We start from the raw sequence: 21,457 nt of genomic DNA on the forward strand, positions 1-21,457 counted from the left end.
TGAAGGGATTGGGTGATCGCCGATGAGAGGCGCACCTTGGATATCAGTAGGATAAGGGTTAGGGTCGGCCGGCCATGTATGGGCGCCCAAGTGTGAACGGCCAAGTCACCTATAAGAGTCAAATGTAACCCTAAAATCCTCATTCTCATGTGTTGTGAATAGAAGAGTGCTCTTGCCTTATCTCCTTGTTTTCCTTCTCCTGCGTGTGTGAGAGAGAGAGAGAGAGAGTGAGAGCGATCGAGCGCACTGTGTAGCGGCACGGCGAGGCGGCGGAGAGGCGGTAGAGCGGCGGCGGCTCCTCCTTCACGGCTGCGACGCGGGAATCCTTCAAGGCGGCAGTTAAGCGGTGAGTGACACACCTTTTGCATTTTGTTTTGAGCTTGCCTTCCTGGTTGTATGCTTGCAGCCATTCGTGGCTCGCATACGGTGTTCGGTAAGTCCCCAGCTACGACCTGTGCGGCAAAAGCGCACAGATAGGAATGCCAAACTCTGGCAGCAAAACAGGTCCAAGATTCCACTAACCAGGTGAAGGTGCTTAAGGAGCAAATAGCCGACGGATGCCACACATAGAGAAGTGATCCTAAAGAGTTTAAAGGCAGACAAAGAGCAGGAGGCAAGGCCCCAAACCTTGGAGGGAAATAATAGACTAATCAACAAGACTATAGTTCACACCACCAAAGAAAATGATGAGCTCAAGGCTAAATTAGAGAAAGCCAAGGAAAAAAAGAAGTGGCATATACCCAGGAGAAAGAAGAGAAACATACACAGCAGCTAAAGGAATCCCATGCCATGTTGTTCCAAGCTAAGGAAGAAGGATTTACACGGTAGCTCAACGCACTCAATGAAGCCATTGCTAAAGCCGAATAGAAAATGGTAAGCCTCCAAACAGAAAGAGAACAACTAAACAAAGCACATGTTGAGAAGCTGAAAGTCCTCAATGAGGTGATCATTACAAAGTCGATGGAAATAGATGAGATGCTGGTTAGCCATCAACAAGTGCTTGAGCACGTACACCAACAATTAACTATAGTAGCCAAAGCTTGGTAGAGGAGCGGCTAAAGAAGATTGAAGAGGCTAATGTTTAAGCCACCACTTCCAGGATTGCAAATGGAGGAAGCTGCAAGAAGATATGAAGAGCTGGGCGCTGCTCGAGATGCACGGGAAGCAGCCATCTACACCTTACTTACCACCAAAGATTCCAGGATTCAAGAACTGGAATGCCAGCTCACCCTCCAACAAAGATCTCAAAGAATTGATCAACCGGATGAATTATGCCAACTCATCGACGGAGATCGTTGCCAGTAACTCCTTGGGCCCCCCCCTCAGACTCTAACATTGTATTTATCTACACTAACCCTCTCTCTTCTTCAATATGAAATTAACCTAACCGAAGACCTCACTTTAGGAGACCTAACCCTTATTCATCAGAACATGAAAAGGGATGCAGACCCATCCATAATAATAGGAATCCTACGGGGGGTATAATTCTAACTGACCTAGCTGATATTTTCTTTTTCCCCTTACATCCCACAGTGCTAAACCTTCATAGTTGGTGCTGTTGTTGAAATATACAAGTGAATAGGGTGTGTGTGGGAACAAGCCCTTGGCTAGAGGTTGTAAAAGAGAATCTGTAAATGTGAGAGAACCTGTGAAAAGGTGAGAAGTATCTACTGGGAGAGGGAATAAAGGGTAGCATGAGGAGATTTAGGAGGTGTGGAGATATTATGGGAGAGGCGGAGAGAATCAAGCAAAAGAGGTGGAGTGAATCAAGGAGAAATCAATGGGATTGGATGCTTGGATGTAAACTCTATAAATTGAGGCGTTGGCCTAATGAGAATTTGCTGGTTTTTGATTATCCATGCCTACATTAAGCTATCAGTTAATTGCTCACTATAATCACGTCTTAATTATCGTCTGATCTCTTTGTTAATGATGTTGATTCTAGCATTTGATCCACCATAGCTCATCACATTGCTATAATTTTAACATGGTATCAGAGCCTAGCCTAGAATCCATCAATTTGTGAGCCCATTATCTTGCTAATCACCTAGCTAATTAGGATTAGTAGATAATTAATATTTTTACCTCTTTTTCAACAAACCTTCTGTACCCCTAACTGGTGGAGGACCTCTATCTCCCATCATACATCAAATTAGCTCAAGCCCAGGCATTGTTTTTCTGAGGAGAAATTGAAATCTCTGCTTCACTAGATGCAATGGGTCTAATTCCTCTTGGCCCTAGGGGTTTTCAAGGGTGCTCTACAAGTTGGTGAAGACATAATTTGATTTGATCAAGTCTACAGTGAGATCCAAGCTCTTCATCAAATCTGCAGGTGACTTTGGTAAAACAGAGATTAAGCATTCAATGTTTGGTCAAATCTTGTGTTTCTTAGCTTAATCCTCTACTAGACTAATTTCTATTGATGGCCTTCAAAGGATTTGAGCTCATTTGAACTCTAAGGCCTTCTCGCATACTCTGTTTTTTGCACACAAAACAGAGGATTAATTTGCTAATCAGTGTGATTAATCAGTGTTAATCACTATTTTTGGTGCAATTGAGGGTTCAAATTAACCATTAGGTATCTGATACAGATCCCTATAACTTCAAATTTCAATTCAGAGATGGTTTGATACTCCAACCATTCCGTACAAATTGGTTACCCTTGATTTAATGTAATTTCTGGTGATTTTATGTTGATAAATCTATTGTAATCATCTCCTAAACACCAAATTGAGTTGTAAAAAGGTAGACACTGCCTTTGAATCTTTGAAATTGGATCAAGAGGTAAGACCCCCTTCACATTATCATGAGTACGGCACAAGAAATAGCCAAATTTAACGGGGAGCAGTTTTACACATGGCAGACAAAAACCATGTATCTGCTCATGAGGAAAAATCTGTGGGGGCTAGTTGAGGGAAGAGATGAATGCCCAGAGGTGAGAGGGAAAAATGAGTGGAATATTAGGAATGAAAAAGCATTGGGACTTATCGCACTCAGTTTAAATGATGAAATCATTCATCACATCACAGGGATACAATGGGCAAAAGATGCATGGGATGAACTCAATAAATTATTTGGCACACAAGCTAAAAATTCAAAGATAAATATGCTAATGCAATTCTACAAATTGGATATGAAGGAAAGTGAACCTTTAATCACACACTTGAATAAATATAAAAGCATTAAGCAACAACTGGCAGCTATTGGCAAAAAGGTAGAAGATGATGAGGCACTAGCAATGCTTCTGAAGTGTGGACAAAGGTGAATATGAAAACATTGTAGCAACACTAAAGACTGTACGTGAATTGAAGCTACACGAGATAGAAGGAGCTCTCCTAGAGCAAGAGAAGAAATGGCTCGACTCAACAGCAGGAGAAGAAAAAGCATTCTTCACCCGAGGAGGATTCTCTCGAGGACGAGGACGAGGAAGAGGCAGAGTAGGAGGAAGGACCTTCACTTGCCACAACTGTGGAAAGCTAGGACACATGGCAAGAGACTGCTACAGCAAACCCAATGGAGAAGGAATGACATCGGCAAACTTCATGGAGGCTCCTAAAGAAGTGGATTCAGATCATCTTTTTTGAGAGAGAGAGAGAGAGAGAGAGAGAGAGAGAGAGAGAGAGAGAGAGAGAGAGAGAGAGAGAGAGAGAGAAACCCCACAACCCAATGTAGCCTGCCCCAACAAAGTAAAACCACCTCTGAGCCACTGATGATGTAGGCCATGTGGTAGATGTATGTGTGAGCACTTTAGTCAAGGTCGTGGGGCACTTGTAGTAGCCTTGGACACATAGAGAGAGAGAGTGTCAAGGACTATGAGTTTAGGGACTTGAGGCACTAGTTGCAGACTATCAAGTAAGAGGGAAACTTGGTATAGGGTCAAGGAGTGCTAGGAGTATTCACTTGAGGGGAGGTGTTGAAATATACAAGTGAATAAGGTGTGTGCGGGAACAAGCCCTTGGCTAGAGGCTATAAAAGAGAATATGTAAATGTGAGAGAACCTGTGAAAAGGTGAGAATTATCTACTGGGAGAGAATAAAGGGTAGCATGAGGAGATTTAGGAGGTGTGGAGATATTCTGGGAGAGGCGGAGAGAATCAAGCAAAAGAGGTGGAGTGAATCAAGGAGAAATCAGTGGGATTGGATGCTTGGATATAAACTCTATAAATTGAGGCATTGGCTTAATGAGAATTTGCTGGTTTTTGATTATCCATGCCTACATTAAGCTATCAGTTAATTACTCACTAATCACATCTTAATTATCATCTAATCTCTTTGTTAATGATGTTGATTCTAGCATTTGATCCACCATAGCTCATCACATTGCTATAATTTTAATAGGTGCCAGGTGCTGCAACAATTAGACACCTTGGATGACAGTGTTGATAAACTCGACGACCTGTTTCTACACCAGATGATATCCCAATGACATCGGCCAACTACGAGGTTGTTGCACGTAGCTACCAATGGGTTATTAGCCATGGTTGGACTGAAGTTTATAATACCCATTAGCATCTAAACCTCTCAGAATCCACATTATATCATCCTTTTGGTATTATAAAACTTTATCAAAATATCCATAAGCATTTGGAGGCTATGCTCACTAACGTGGTTTATAATTTTGATAAGGAGCATATAGAATATCCTACTATAACCACAAAAGATATACTTGAACTCCAAGAATTTATGAAAACTAACAAGCCCAGCCTACCACCCCCAAGTTCCAGAGAGGGTCAAGAAGAAGCACCAGGAACCTCCACTTCTTTTCCTTATTTAGTGTTCTCTTCCATCACTAGCAGTAAGTTATTAAATCCCTTTCCTAGTGTATCTCCTACTAAAAAACTGAGGCCGATTGTATCTTCTCTCACTTTTCTTCTATCCCTGTTGATTTTTCCACTAACGCTCTCACCCTCCGGAGATGCCAGCACCAACTCTATCTCCACCAAGGACGGTCGATGAGGTACATAATTATCACCCTCAAGATGATATCCAAGCTTTTACTGATGTGAATGTTCTTGAGTCTTTGTCAGCTGTAGAGTACAAGGGCTTCATCTGTGCAGGCAACCCACTCTTAAAACCTAAACTCATGTTCAAGGTATTGATGCAAAGCACACCATTTGAGCCTACCAGAAGGATCGTGCGGATGCATACTCTAACACGGAGTCACAGAGGAACTCTATGTACCATACCCTCTCCAAGCCCCAATGCCATAATTCGAAGAGGTGTTACCAATGGGAGAAGAGGGGACCTTGTGGGAGAATGTGGCTCATCACACCAAGTTGGCCAATCCACACTTGGCCGATCTGCTCTGAAGATCCGAATTGTCACATTCATGATTAGCTAATGTTTTTGCAGATGGCGTAAAAAATACCCAATGCATACAAGGGGAGGCTATATGGTAATACAAATAGATGATACCAACCCCCGCTTAGCGAATTTTGGCATATAGCCAGATTGGCACAAGGAGTATCTGATGGTCCCAGAATATAGTTTTCAGTACTAGTGCTCCCCGCCAACACAACGAGTGGATCCATTATTCATGCCAATCAAAAGACGGCTCAGTCCACTCCAATTCCACAAAGCAAAGCAATGAGACTCTTATGTCTGTTATAACTTCCCTCACTTTTTGCCATCCACATTCTAGGATATCATAAGTCAATGACAATAATTGCTCACATGAATATGAGCATGTCATAGAATTCCAGATCCAGATATAGTAGTTGCCATAAGATTCATGAAGTTGATCGTAGTTCTCATCAATCAACCAAAGGAAATGCATGGATTTGAGGCAGAGAAACTTTGCTTTGACACGAACAGAGGCCCAAATGAAAGAGGCATGATGCTTTATTATTATCGCCTAAGGTGTTTTCTGGGTTACATGCATGTCACGTTCGAAGACATGGTAGACACCGGGTTCTGGACATCCCACTCAGCATTCTAAAGAACCCTTAAAAAGCTTCAATCCCATCGAAACTTCTACAGACACGAGTTCGACGACCAGGTCTTTCGACCTAGATAAAGCTTCTGTGGACAAAACCTACATCAGGTAGGGGGGATGTTAATCCCATTTTGGATTAACAAAGGTGCTCTTCCAATTGAGGACATTAATAAGTGTTATGAAAAGGAACTATAAAAGTTGTACATTTAGAGATATTGGCCGTAAGTTTTGGACACCCGAGTGTGAATAAGGGCCAGATGTATAAAAGGCAATTTCTCATAATGAAAGAACGCAATCCCCCTTTATGCTATGAGAGCTCTTGCTTTGTCTTGTGTGTGTGAGAGAGAGTGAGAGTGTACTCTAGGGCATGCTCCTCTTCTATGCATGTGTGTGGGAGAGTGAGAGGTAGATTGCGTTGTATTGTGGTGAGAGTGGCTCCACGATGACAGCATGGAGGTAGAGATTGGAGAAGTGGAGCTTCCAAAATTGAGCTTTGGGAACCTCAAGGGATGTGAGCTCGAAGCATTGGTAAGTAACCAACGATAGTTGTTGTCTATTGCTTCTTCCGATTTTGTGAATGGGTAGAGTTCTCTCTTGGGAGGTGCGGCAGCCCATAACATTTTGCAATCGTCTTTCTCTTCATTTTAAGATGTGTTCTGGTCCATGATCTTCTTGATCAAGTTCCTACAAAGCAATCATACCATTAACTAAATTATCATCGTCCTGTGAAATGTGGATTTTTTTTTTCGTGCACTGCTGGAACGAAGATGAAGGTGATGGCAGTTGACTATGGTGTGCTGCAGTCGAAGAAGAAGAAGAAGAATCGTTGGCTATTGTGTAAGGGTAGCACAAGCAAGGGCTTGTGACTTAGCCATAAGAACGGCCGCTATGGTGTAGGGGGCGTCAGCTGCTTTGCATAGCGGAGACGAAAGCTTAACTGTTGTGTGGCTTGGCCACCACAGCTAAGAGGCGACGGTCACAACCCACAACACGTCAACGGATGGAAGCAACGTGACAGATGGTAGTGGATGGAAGTTTTGTCACACTACAACGAGACGGACGTCGATAACGACGGGATTCCATGCAAATAAGGTCTACGTCTCCGTATCAAGCCTCATGCAAAAAAAACGTGAGAGAGAGGAAGATGAACTCAAAAATAGCAAAAACAAACCTAGGTTGATATACCATGTTTAACCACCCAACTATTATATATATGACCCTCTACGTCCAATGTGTACCTTCTCGGCCGTGTCCCTTGTGTCCTCGTACCCCTATGCTACACATCATTGGGTCTTTGGCCTACACTCATTACCCATGAACGTTACATGTTCACACTTATTATTATAAGCGATGATGTGCAATAGTATGTCGCTATTAATTTTCCCACACTATGTCCGTGTGTCCCAGGCAATATTGGTATGTAAATCCCGTGTAACAGTGTACACGTGTCTCACATGTAAGTCTCACGTGGTGCCACGTGTAAGGGTCATAACACATGGCAAGGATGGACTCATTCAAAAAGCATAACTACAACTCCAAGAGGTAAACAAACAAGCACAAATATTTGATAAAAGCTATGTCCATTTACTTCAACGAGCCAAAGCCACACGAGAAGTGGCCATCATGACGATCTACTTCAAGCCACAACCACATGAGATGGACTTCTCACTACAAAGGACGCAAGTATTGCAAATTTGGAATAATAGTTGACACAAAAGTAAGAGCTGTAAACTATTGAGCTAGTTGAGAAGATGTATCTCGTGGAGTGTGCTTCACATTTGGCCTCTTTATACGAGTAATTTTAAGGGCCCCACCAAAAACCTTCGCCTTATTATTTTCATCATCAACACTCTCTCGATTACAGTAACATATATATATTAGTGAGGATCTAACAAGGGGGGATGTAGGACTCATTTTGTAGAATCCAGATAGGGATGTGGACCTTAGTATAGTTATGGTTGTCTTTCATAATGATATTGATCTTACTAACTATATATTTATCTTACTAACTATATAGCCATGTATAATTATGCCTTGCATCTAATATTACTTAATTTCAAGTCTTGATGTTGAGTACTTATGAACTTCACCATATGAGATGATAGGAAAAAATGTTAGAACTATTTATGCCACCTAACCTCTCCTCTACACCCACCAATTTTGAAACAATCAGTAACAATTTCACTTAGTTTCAGACACAATTTTGGCTAAAGTCTTATGATACTCATAATACATCGTCTTACATTAAAGCACTCTATATCACACATGGTCCACATGGTATTCTACAACTCTATCAAAAAATATATAAATACCTCGAGCAAATCCTTCTGTTGTATTGTATGATTTCACTATTGAACATATTGAATATCCATCACTAATAACGCCTGAAGATATTACATATATTAAAAATATAGAATATCCATCACTACTAACCCAAGAAGATATCAAATATATTGATATGTTCATTAATACAACCAAGCTCTTGCCCCCACTACCCAATTTCGAGGAGGATAGAGATGGTGATAATTCTTAAAATTTTACTTATCCACTTAATCGCCCTCTCACCACAAAACTTCTCCCTTCTCATATGTCCCCCCTAAAGAGTCAAAATGGTCACATATATTATAGTATACAGCTAGTACCGATGGAAGCAATAGAACCCAGTCCATACAAGGGGAGGATACACAAAAATCAAAATAGATGATGAAAACCCCCAAATGGAGGATTTTGGAATACAACCTCAGTGTGGTGAAAGGAGTTTTTGGCAATCCATGAATATATCTAAATCTATAGATGGGTGTCACTGCCAAAGCTTCGGGTGGACCCACTATACATGCCAATGAAAAGAAGGCACACCTTGACAGAATTTACAGCAGAGAAAAGAAAGGATTCACATATTTGCAACAATTTCGCACCATTCTAGCTAGCCAAATTTGATAACATAGAGTGGCACAACGACTATATCTCCTACTTTGAATAAAGCATGGAGAAGATGGATGTGCATATTTTGGCCATCATTCATCCTTGGTAGATTACTTGGACTTGGTGGCTTCTTCATTTAGATGGCATGGGTGGCAACATGCTTGTTCTTATGGGTGTGTATATTTTGGTCATTCATCCTTGGTGGTTTTTTTCTTCATTGAGATGGCATGGGTGGCAACATGCTTGTTCACATATCCTTTATCACACATCTTGGTGATTATACTACTTGGTGGCATTTCTTCTCTTGGTGTGGTGGTACCGTTTCTACATCTACATCGACTTTGTGAGTCGACACACATCTTAGTGATTATACTTGGTGGCATTTCTTCTCTTGGTGGTACCATTTCTACATCTACGTCAACTTTGTGATCCTTATTCCTTAGTGGAATTTTTTTATTTATGTGATGTGTTTCTATATATGATGGTGGGTATGTATAGATAGCTATGTGATGGATTTGCTAGATCTTGTAAACTCCTTATGATTATAGAGCTCTAGTGAGTCATGAGAGATACACTTTGTGACCTCGATCAAGCACGCCATACAAGGTATGGATGCTTCTTAGATCAGGAGAGTGTTAAGAAATGTGATCTAACTAACATCCATCTAGGGTGTGCATACACATCAAACCATAGAGGTATCTTGATACATGGGGACTAAGGTCAAAATGCCTAAGGTAGTTTCGGTCATTGTTGTAAAAGTAACATGTAGGTGGCATCTCTCCTAGCTACACATCTGGCTTGATGGAGAGAGGCGAGGTGGAGATAATGAAGGGATATGGTGAGAATCATGAAGAGTAGGCATGTTCCTTAGAGGGCCTATTTATGGGCACTCTCTCCCAACTTTGTAATATGCATCTTTGTGATAAAAGAGGGCCTATTCATGAGCACTCTCTCCCAGCTTAGTACTATGCATCTTTGTGATAATATAGTTATGTGCTTACTTTGTAGATACCTATGTCAAGTTCCATTCTGCTTGTTCTCAAGTGTGTTTAACTCATGATTAGTGTAGATACCTTATGTCAAGTTCCATTCTGCTTGTTCTCAAGTGTGTTTAACTCATGATTAGTGTAGCTTAATGTTTCATTATGCTTGCTTAAGGTGCATCACTGTTTGTGAGATTTAGCTTATGTCCTAATTAGGTATCTAATCCTTTTATTTAAGTGTTCATTTAATCTTTGTGCTTATGAGCTCTCAATCATCTCATTGATGAGCAGTTGTAATCTATGTGTTCAACTTTATTATGTGATTGGCACTTGAAGGCACACTCCCAAGGATGAGTGATACTCGAGAAAGAGTGGATTGATGCCATATCAATTGGTAAGAACACACGGTTATCTCGAAGCTTGGATGTCAAGGAGAATATTCTTGTAAACCCTCACCTCCGACTGCCCTTTGCATTTAAGTCCCATCCTCAACATCCACAGTCTTATCCCAATATAAAGAGAAATCCCTCATCAAACCTCAACGAGCCTTGCTTAGGAAGCTCATTATCGACACCCCCTCTCAAGACAAATCTAACCTAGTAGTCAACAACTGTTTTCTAACTTAAAGAGTCATTTAGCCCTTGACATTCAATGAGAAAAATAGCCATGCCCATCCATCAAAATGCACCTCAACCTCATAACATTGCCAAGGAAATCAATGGTGGGTGCCCAAGGCCATTATGATGGCTATACAAAATTGTGGATCCCCAAGAGAGCATAAAAAAGAACAAAGAGACACTCCATGAAAGGAGGTAATGCCCATGCCAAGCCAATCCTACAGCAGTGGTGGTGGACGGTTCCAGCTATTGACTACTCCAAGCCCAAGGCTACTAGGAGAGTAACACTCACATATGGCTACCAAAGAATGTCGCATGCCCTCAACAAACCCCTCAAGAGAACCATCAAAGGCCACAAAGACCAAAGATATGACAAGCTTAGGCTCAAAGTAGTCAATGCCATTGTGGGTGCCTAAACACTTGCTTGAAGATCAAAAGTTCCATGGGGGCAACACTTGATTGTGGCTCCCAAGACCACCATTGCAACCTCATCCCCAACGAGCCACTAATAAGTCAAAGAGAAGCCCAAGCAAGGCTAGGAAACTTTGCCAACAAAGAACTAACATCAAGCATAGTCCAATAATCTCTTGGAAGCTCAAAGCTTCTATGATGGCAACTAAATCATTTGGATTCCAAAGAGCAAGGACCCATAGCTGTCACCATGATCCACAAAAACTACACAAAAATGTGCTCCATCAACTCAAATGGTGTGGCAATCTCTTAGTCTACCTTAATCCAATGTATGTTTCTTTGAAAATAAAGATCAATATAGGCTATTAAAGCCTCGTCTCTCCTCGCCTTTGGGGAAGGCATAAGAACCTACTTGTGATGTGCAAGATAAGGGTAAACAAAATGTAGATGTGGGTCTACCCTCTATTCCTAAAAGTGGAGTATGTGCAAAAGATACATTTGTTTATGTTTTCAACAAGAATAATGCACAAGCCAGTCCATGTATTCATATTTAGCAATCCATGTAAAACAACAGAGGGAGAACACTGATCATCACCTTGTTTGTGTTCTTGTTCCACTAGATCCCCCTTGCCTATTTCTTGCTAATAATTATTTAACTAACTCCACTTCTTTACCATCCATCTTTACCATCCAATGGGATACTAGTAATTAAGTGTTCCATTCTTCTCTAGTAATTAAGTGTTCCATTCTTGTCTATTCTTTACCATCCAATGGGGTACTACTAATTAAGTGTTCCATTCTTGTCTATTGTACTCAAATTCCTTAAACGAGGATGTAAAGCCATAAAAGACAAATGAGAAAAAAGAAAAATTAAGTACCGAGTACAATAAGGGCCACAAATAATTAAAAAATTTATTGAAGGTCTACACTACATGTAGAAAACATGGATAACTAATCACCAAAGCTCCACCAATTTCTTTTCATCACACTACTAACACCCCTAGCCTGTTTCTCCCAGAGTATCTCTTATGGAGGGACAACAAATCCACCATGCATATCTAGTCTTCTAGTACAACTTCCCCAATTCCCTCAACCAACTTCTTCAACCAATCATAAGGACACGATCAATAATAGAAAGGGTTCTTCACCAATAACTACTTTTGGTTTTAACATGGTTCTTCACCAATAACGTCCATACACATTGTAATGAGTGTCTTTACTTATTATTTGATATTGTAATGAGCCTCTTTACTTATATTATAATTCCGATCATTTGGCATTGTAAGACTTCTTAAGATGCTCCCAAGTCTTGTACTTCAAAGTCATAACATGAGGAGAAAGGCCAAATACTTGTAAAAGTCTTGTAATCAATCATGGCCACCTAGAGTCACTTACTCGTGGGTGGCCTAGTGAGAAAAGGTGTATGAAGTATAAAAGCCAACTTCTCATGTTTGTAACTCAATATTCCCATTCATGCAATAGAGGTTAGTATTCTTTTTACTCTCTCTTTTGCAATTCTAATTTAGCATGTGTCAATGTGTTTAGATTTAGGGTTCGGGTATGCTTTGCTCTAATCTGCTCGTCTTCTCTTGCTTCTCCTTCTTCTCCTCTCTTCCCCCTTTCTTGAGTAGGCCTTGCATTGCAACTAGTTCATGTGCGAATTATCACTCTGAGCTTTGTGAAACAAGCGATCGCACACCACCGATTGAGGTTGAGTAGCTCTCCACATGTGAGGGTAAAGCTCTTGAGCTAGGCTCCACTTTGGTGATTCGATAAGAAGGATGCATTTCCATGCCCCCTCAAATTATCAAATTGATTACAAGCTTGAACACCTCAAATGTGTGGTGCAACTCACAACCACAAGATAGAATTAAATTCAAACAATTTGTCTTCTTCTACTTCAATGCCTGAAAATTAGAAACCAGTTGGAAATTCAGCCTAGTAGGGAGAGTAAGCCAAAGAAACACCAAAGGGAAATTGGTTTTTTTTTAAATAAGCTAGGGTGAAGTGGCAAATGGGTAACCAACTCCCTTCCCCTCCACACGTGTCAACAGCCCCAAAGATGTGCTCATGCTCACCAAAAAGGTTCCAAGTGGTGACCCAAGATAGGACAAATGATCCCTATGTAGATCTCACTCCTCTCCTCCTACAACTCCTGTGCTTGCAAACCCCATTTCATACTTCTACTTACAAAATACTTCAACCTCTCTTCCACTTCCATTGCATTGACTATGATGCATACAAGGGAAGCAAAAATATCACTATTTTGATAGAATTTTCATGCTCTTATTTGGTTCATCTCCCTTCCATGAATTGGCCTCAACCATATGCACATATTTCATCATCATACAAAGATCATGCTAACTTCAAAATTAAAGTATGGTTCTCCATATGGTAATCTTTATTTGTGGTGATTGAAGAATCAAACAGACACTCCATTTGGTCCAACCATATGCACATATTTCATCATCTTACAAAGATCATGCTAACTTCAAAATTAAACTTCTCCCTATGGTAATCTTAATTTGTGGTGATTGACAAATCACCAGACACTCTATTTGTTTCATTGAAGACTTATTACCTAACCCACTTGTTAAGAGGAGTTCAAGCTTATCCAAGGTTGTGATTCTTCAAGAAAGCAAATGAAGAAGCTGCTGCTCTTCATTTGGTGATGTTGTTCTCTGAGGCCGCAAAGATGTCATAATCATGTTTGCACTGGTTGCTGCTGAACCCTCTGAAGCAGATGTGTTTGATGAAGGGCTTGACACCCTTACAAAATTAGAACCAAGCTTCATTCCACCAATATCAACCATATGAGCATGAGGATTAAGGCTTAAACCAAGCTCAAGATTGTTGCCATTGTCCTCACTCTTTGCCATAGCTTCTACATTCCATGGCAGTCGAACTCTTCTTGCCACAGGTGCAACTAGCTGCCCAGTTAGTTGCTGCGGCTCTTGTTTCTTTGCAGCTTGAAGGATTAGACCCTTATTTAACTCTTCATTAGGATTGGCAATGTGCAACCTTGGCTCTTTAACCTCTTGTAATTGAGTCAGTAAAGCATTGATCGGCTCCACAGTGGGCTCTTCGATCCCCTGTGTATGAGATGATACCCCACTAATTTTTTGAATGAACCCATTGATTAGCACTTGAGAGGGTTCTTTGATGACCTGTACATGAGGTCCTAATGCATTCATATTCTCTTGCACTGATTCATCAATTTGGGCCTGAACAGGCTCTCTGATCTCCTGGTGATGAAGTGCTAATCCATTGATTCTCTCTTGAGCTAATGCATCAACCTGGGCTTGGTTAATCCTTGCATTATGCAGCCTAAGCTCATGATTATGGCCATCAAGTTGGGATTGGTGTAAGTTCAGATGAGTCATCTCTTGTTGTGCACAATGAAGCCTCTTGAGTTGTGATCTTTTGTGAGGCCTTTTGAGGGTAAGATTTGATGGTGCTGGGGCATGGCTTGATCTCTGGGGCGGTGTCTGTGGCCGTTCAGCAAGTGAATGCAAAGACACCGGATTAGCCAATGGCACTGGCGAAGATAATGGCATGAGGACCCCACCCCGGAGCACTGTTTCTACCGCTTCTTGACACACATCCCAGTTGCCACCCCACATCAGTCCAACGGCTCCAAAGATCGGATTCACTGTCCTCCCGCAAGCCTCAAAAAGAAGAGATTTGAAAAGAGCTGCACCCACAACAACATGACATAGATAAGCTTCTAGGATCCACTTTCCAACAGCAAAACACAGGTCAAGAGTGCTTATCTAGCATGTAATTATGCCTCCTTTCCACCCTTCTAATTGCCCAAAAAGCAGTGATGTAGCAAGCAACTGTGCTATTTTGACCTTTTTAAACATTAAAGTGAGGTACCCATAAAGAGATGAAATAGAAATCTATATTTACACAGTAATATCCACACACACACACACACACACATTTCACAATGTTGACTTGTTTGTACTACATACCAGGCCTTTGCCTTTCCGGTGCTGCACTTATGAAGCCCAAGAGGCCAGATCTCCCAAAGAATTTTGCAAGAAAGACTGTAGCATGGCCTTGTGCTTCAGGAGACTCAATCCATTGCAAGCATGGCCTCAGAATGCAAGAATCACTGCATCCCTTCCTCAAAACCCTGCACCCATTGCAGCTCATCTTTCCTCTCTGCTAATTACACCTCTTAAGGTTTCCTTCAAAAAAACCTGATTAGCAGAAGGGCATAAAACTTTGCATTAAACATTAGAGAATTAGTTGTTTGAAAGGAAGATTAAGTGCAGGATTAGTTGTGTTTAAAAAAAAAGGCGCAGGATTAGTTGTCTCAAAGAAAGATTAAGCTGCAAGTTATGCTTAAAAAGATCCAATCAACTCACCGCTTTGTTGGTCAAGATTATTCAGATGTTAGCAAGATCAAAGGTAGCAAGATGTGATTAAAGATCCGATTGCGCAATTTAGTGCAAGGTTAAGAGGGTGATTATGTAAAGGATTGAAAGGGATGAGCACGAGGTTAGAGATGGGGCTTGGCGAGCATGCTGTGATGGAAATGATAAGCTTGTGAAAAGACAAGCATGAAATGTTAGGGCAGATAAAGGCAGCGTGATAAGTGGGCCGCTGGATAATATTTGATATGGGCAGCCGCGGTCTCGAGTCTCCTCGTCCAGCTTCATTTAATCCTGGTTGGAAAGAGTGTCAAAGGTTTACCTTTGACACTCTTCTCTCTCTTTCCAAACCGTGGTGTTGGCTCGATTTTTCCTTATGATCCTCCACACCTTGTTTGATTGTGTCACTTCCTCAAGAAATCAATTGGGTTTTGCAAGACAATTATTTTGTGTGTGTGTGTGTGTGTGTGTGTGAGAGAGAGAGAGAGAGAGAGAGAGAGAGAGAAACAGAGATAGAATAAGTGTGTGTCTGTGTGTGTGTGTTGCACGCGACACATGTGCATGTGTGTAACTTGAAAAATATTCCCCTCTCTCTTTCCTTGAAGGGCAAGCTTATCATGTTTTTGGCACTTGTTTCTCCTTCTTCATGTTCCCATTTCTCTCTCTCTCTCTCTCTCTCTCTCTCTCTCTCTCTCTCTCTCTCTCACACACACACACACACACACACACACACACACACGCACGCACGCGCACATGCACGTACACCCCCCCAAAACCAATGTAGGCCCCTTATGAAGAAATTATTCTCTAGTTTATAAAATGCACCCCTCCTAGTAACACACAAGTCTAGTGAGTTTCCAAAACACCCTCGCAAGGGTGGTGAGCCTCAATAGTGTTATACCTTTTTTAATGCGCACACAACATATGCTATGCACTATATTCACAAAGCTTGAGCTACTACATTAAAGATCTTCTTTTTGTAAGTTGTAAAGCAACATTCAATGGTGGAAAATTTCTTGAGCATGCAAATACCAAGCCTAACCCCATTGGAAGAAAATGCTTTTATACGAGTATGTAAATACCAGCCCTAACCCTATGAAAATGCTTTTATATGAGTATGTAGTGATGTTTTGATAAAGTTAACATAGATTTTGAGACTCACTTAGCCTCATCTTTGTGCATAGCTTTTGTAGACTTACCACTCTGCCAAGTAGGATGCATACTTGTGCGAGTTAAGTGACCGCACTGAGTGCTTGAACAACAAATCGAGGACAAACTATTCTTGGGTTGTGGGGCCCATTTGAGGGTCCATACAATCTTAGATGTCCGTGTGAGTTGCACAAAGCCATCTAATATGGTCTCGTCGGATGATATGGTATGTTGGTCCAAGTCATGGGTTGGCCAACATGGCTGACCTACATCCACATGAATGCTGACCCTAGGTACTATATTAAAGAGCTCTCTGTTTTGGGAAAAGAGAGAGCATCCTACAAGAAAAGGCACAACTTTTGTATTTTTGGAGACTATGACTTACTTTAGTAATTGAAAGCTTAAAAATACTCATGTGTGGGGAATAGGTCACACACATGAGGGGGGAAGATTGCAGTCAATGTTTGTGTCGTACAAGAGCTAAGTATTTTCATGTATTAATTTCTAAAGCTTGGTTGAATTTGTAGTAAATAGCTTAAGTTGAATGATTGAATAATTATTTTTCTTAAGATATTATCTTCCACAAATTCCTAGATGGGAATCCTTGTGTTAGTGGTATCAGTGCACGGACTAGGTCAATTTGTGGAAGAAATTGAAAATGATTGAAGAAATTAAAGGCTAAAGGCTAAAGGGTAAAGGCAAAGGTTGAAGAGTAGAGGTTTTTGTGACCATTGGTCAATAAACAAAGGGAAAAGGAAAGTGGAAAACCATCTTGTAAATTTAAAACCACCCAAAAATTTAAAACCACTTTTCAATTGCTTAATCCTCTTCTTAATCGCGGAAGCCATGGATGTGATTATCAAAGCTTGAGAGCTTCAAAATTATCACAACATACTATTTCTTCTTCTCCAACAATTCAAGGACTTAAAAAATTTTCTTCCAGATTTGGAAATTAGAATTGAAGTTTTCAAGTAGTGGGAAAAGTGCAAGGATTAATTTTGACCATATTTGAGTTACGCTCTAGATCGTATACCCACAAACTCTATCGAAATTATTGTGTGAAGCAAGACTCGAGTTTGAACTTCGACAAAAAGTTTTTGTTTAGCTTCAACACAAATTCAAGCCATCTGGGTGGTATTGAGCTAAGTTGATTTGTGTGCTTTAGTTAATTAATTGTTAATTATTTATTACACTTTATTTATTTATTTGTTTACACAAAATGGCCAATTTGCTTGCACAACCCACAATGCAAGAGCAAATCGCTACACTTCAAGAGAAAAGAGCAAATGAGCATGATCATAGCGTGAGTTAGAATGATGTGTTAAGTGTTCTAAGTGCAAACGTGATTCTTGCGATTGTGATAAAGAGGAAAATGGTCATGTTAGACAACATATTATTAAGGCTACATTGTGTGCCTAGAGTTCTCAGAAAGACTCACATGGATTAGCTGAAGGGCATTCACTTTCCAGAACTATGATGGGAAGCAAGACGCTCGAGTGCTTATTGCATGGCTCAGTTAGCTAGATGATTATTTTTCAAGCAAAAATTAATCAAAAAAAGATAAGATTAAATGTGCTTACAATCATTTGTTGCTTTATGGTGGAATGTGATCAAGCAGGGCAAGCATCGACCAACTACATGGAAGGAATTCTATAAACTTTTAAAGAAACATTTTCTTCATTTGCAATACAAAGCTAAAACTCATTAACGATGATGGGATACTTTATGCTAAGTGGAGAAAGAGAATGTCCAAGTTTACATCGATAAATTTTGGGATATTCTATTACAAGTTCAAGTGATCTAGAAGGTCAAAGAAAGAGAGCAAAGAAGAAAAGTTATTGCCGACCTCAAGCCTACATTAGGGTAGATGTTAATATGTTTCATCCTTGTAATCTCAGTTCTGCTATGGATCTTCTACTTCTAAAGATTCTAGAATGCAAGAAAATTCTTATGCAAAGTCTTCTAAACCATCTTTTCCTTCGAGAAATTTTGATAAATGCAAAATGTATAAGGGTGAAGATCTACGTAGCCAAAGGAGATATTCAAAAAGATAATAACAATAAACCCTTAAATAGCAAGCTGAAGAATCATATCGTTAAGAGTTTTAAATGTCACAAGGAGGGGCACATTGCACCAGAATATAAGAGAAGAAAAAGAACTCTACCTTGTGGCTTGTGTCAACAAGGTTGAAAATGATGATGACGATTGTGCGCTTTTGCCGCACAGGTCGTAGCTGGGGACTTGCCGAACACCGTATGCGAGCCACGAATGGCTGCAAGTATACAACCAGGAAAGCAAGCTCAAACAAAATGCAAGGGTGTGTCACTCACCGCTCTAACTGCCACCGTGAAGGATTCCCGCGTCGCAGCCGTGAAGGTGGAGCCGCCGTCGCTGCTCTACCGCCTCACCGCCGTGCCGCTACACAGTGCTCGATCGCTCTCTCACTCTCTCTCTCTCTCTCTCGCTCACACACACGCAGGAGAAGGAAACCAAGAGGATAAGGCAAGAGCACTCTTGTATTCAACACATGAGAATGAGAGTTTTAGGGTTACATTTGGCTCTTATAGGTGACTTGGCCGTTCACACATGGGCGTCCATACATGGCCGGCCGATCCTAACCCTTACCCTGCTGATATTCAAGGTGCGCCTCTCATCGACGATCACCCAATCCCTTTATCCTTAACATATGGTGCCGACAAGCCCGGCCCATGACTCAGAATATTTAAATTAATGACATAAAACATAGTACGTCTCAATGTCCATCATAGGTTAACATGCCCCCCTTCTTGATGTAGATTCCATCCTCGGAAGCTATGGTATGGTAAGCTCGATAGGGTTGTTGTGGTAGACCGTCTGCAAAACAGGGAAGTAGAGTGAAAGTATGCTGGAATTCAAAAGATATAAAGTGTATAAATTCAAGCATGTTAGACCACAATGGATGTTGCTATGAGACTTAGTTTAAGGGGTCACATGAATGAGCTAGTGTAGCAAATTAACAGGAGTTTAAAATTATTGAAAGTAAATCAAGATTTCGTAAGGTGTCAAAGGTTAATCAAGGTTTATAAGTCAAGGAAAATAACCAAGCTTAATAAATAAACAGATGACCACACTGTGTCTACTCTAAGAACAAGTTAATACCGCAAGCCTAGGGACACAAGAAACATCAGAGTTATAGGAGCCTTTTGCCTTTATTTTTTTTATGCACGTGATAATTTTTACACACAATGGCGACCTTCTTAAGGCAAAACTAACATCAATCCTGGTACCATGTTTAACACAAGGCATTATCCAGGAATCTATTAGTTCACCTTAGGCAAGGCTACCCCCTACCAACCAAGGCATCGGTCTGGAGTAGAATACTCCTCGCCTACCAAGTATCAATAAGGCGATAGGCCAACATTAAAGCACATCATAGACTTGTATTGTAGGTTTTTTTTAAATTTATTTCTTTTGATCTTCGCTCCTGAACTATAATTTGTCTTGCATCCTTTCGACAAAGGGGTAAAAGCTATGTCCTAGAGGTCAACATACACATGGCCAGGTGTCAAACATTAACATGGTTTGACCCTAGACCTAAGACAATCGTATTCCAAGGTTAACTAAAGACTGCATGCATTCTCAAGAATATATCCAATAAGGTTAAACTCATTAATGATTCACACTAGCACGTCAGGCAACTTCAAAAACTAAGTAGTACATTGACAATTTCCATGTGGTCATGCATTATAGTTCATGCAATTAATTGAACAGTAAAAACGAAAGAGAGTGGGTATGGAAGAATCACACCTGTATTTTGGAGATCTCCTTGATTCGATGAGAAAAATGCCTGCAATTTGATGAGATATTTATGTATGAGCGTTGCGGCTATCTCAGGACTTGAAAGCGAACCCACCTCAAACTTTTCCACCTGTATAACCAACTAACAAGCACTATACCTCGAGAGGCACATCAGTGTGAAAAATTAAAGACTCGTTTAAGGAATCCAAACTAGAAAAAACTTGAAAACACTAACCTACCTACCAGTCACCACACTACTACTGAGGATACGGTAAGAGGATGTTGTAGAGTCCTGGCTCTAGCCCTAAGGCTAAGCCTCTATCCGCATCATCCAAATAAATAAAGTCAACCTCAGTAGTGCCATGAGTTTCATCCGTCCATTCATCATTGTCAGATATTTCCTTTTCATTTTCCCATCCACATAAACTCATCAAGAATGTAACCATGCGAGGATAGTCATCTTGTGGAAAAGGAAAGCATTGGGCTAATGGGGATATGTCCTCTACGGAGTAGGGGTCAGTCATGGTCAATAGGCGAATTAGCCATTCTAATTCCTCAATATTTTCCTCTCTGGCTAGTACATCTATATGATCCCATTCAGTTTCAATTACAGGATAGCACATGTGGAATATCTGAGAAAGGTACAGATGATACCTCTCACCAAAGGTGGATGAAGTGTGCGATGCTCTTGCATTTGCCATATCTGCAAACAGAGATATAGCATCAGTAGGTTTATGACAGGTCAATCTAGTTCCTGATTGTATACGGATATTTCTCCTCTTTTTATGCTCTTGCTCTTTTTACTATTTTTTATTTTTCTCTTTTCTTTTCTATGTATGAAGCTATATATATACATCCCCTTGAATTTGGCAATTACATGGTCAGGGGAGAAGGTTAGGGAGGAAGCAATAGAATGTCGAGCATGAGTACATGCTCCCCCTTTCCTTGGGTAGATCATATATTCTGCAATGATGTTGCAGCCTCATGGAACCAATTTGTCCAGTGGGTCATAGGTTGTGATGTGGGCAGATAGCTTTTTATGACCCTTGTGGTGGCCACATCCAATTGCAGAGATGTTAGTGTACACTTCCATTGACGAATGGACGAAATGGTTTTCGACGATACTTTTACAAAGGGAGACATAGACTCATTGTTGGGTGTTGACAAGAGTAGGTGTAGAGCATGTAGAAACTTCTATATCAGCGTGTGCTTGGCATGAGGAGCTAGAAGCTTCATGTGGCTCCCCCCTTCCTGAGCTAGGTGGTAATGATCGATATCGTTT

General features: G+C 40.7%; 1 protein-coding gene across 1 annotated transcript; it reads right to left on the reverse strand.

The window, feature by feature from the left end:
• Positions 1–13,218: 13,218 nt before the first annotated feature.
• Positions 13,219–15,513, reverse strand: LOC147615709 (uncharacterized). Its single transcript, XM_086778278.1, has 3 exons — positions 15,244–15,513; positions 14,845–15,075; positions 13,219–14,561 (listed from the first exon to the last, which is right to left on the reverse strand). The coding sequence occupies exons 2-3, from the start codon at positions 15,026–15,028 to the stop codon at positions 13,498–13,500; spliced, it is 1,248 nt and encodes a 415-aa protein (XP_086634404.1). The 5' UTR covers positions 15,029–15,075; positions 15,244–15,513; the 3' UTR covers positions 13,219–13,497.
• Between the last annotated feature and the right edge of the window lie 5,944 nt (positions 15,514–21,457).

This window comes from Cibotium barometz, chromosome 39 (assembly GCF_041138505.1).
Source record: "Cibotium barometz isolate CiBa-2024 chromosome 39, ASM4113850v1, whole genome shotgun sequence".
In the NCBI taxonomy this organism is placed as follows: Eukaryota; Viridiplantae; Streptophyta; class Polypodiopsida; order Cyatheales; family Cibotiaceae; genus Cibotium; species Cibotium barometz.

What these genes read in the sequence shown, in the direction of transcription:
- LOC147615709 (XM_086778278.1), bottom strand. Translation starts at nt 15,028, where the DNA reads ATGAGCTGCAATGGGTGCAGGGTTTTGAGGAAGGGATGCAGTGATTCT. An exon ending in ACCGGAAAGGCAAAGGCCTG is followed by an intron (nt 14,562 to 14,844) that starts GTATGTAGTACA and finishes TTGTGGGTGCAG; the next exon opens with CTCTTTTCAAATCTCTTCTT.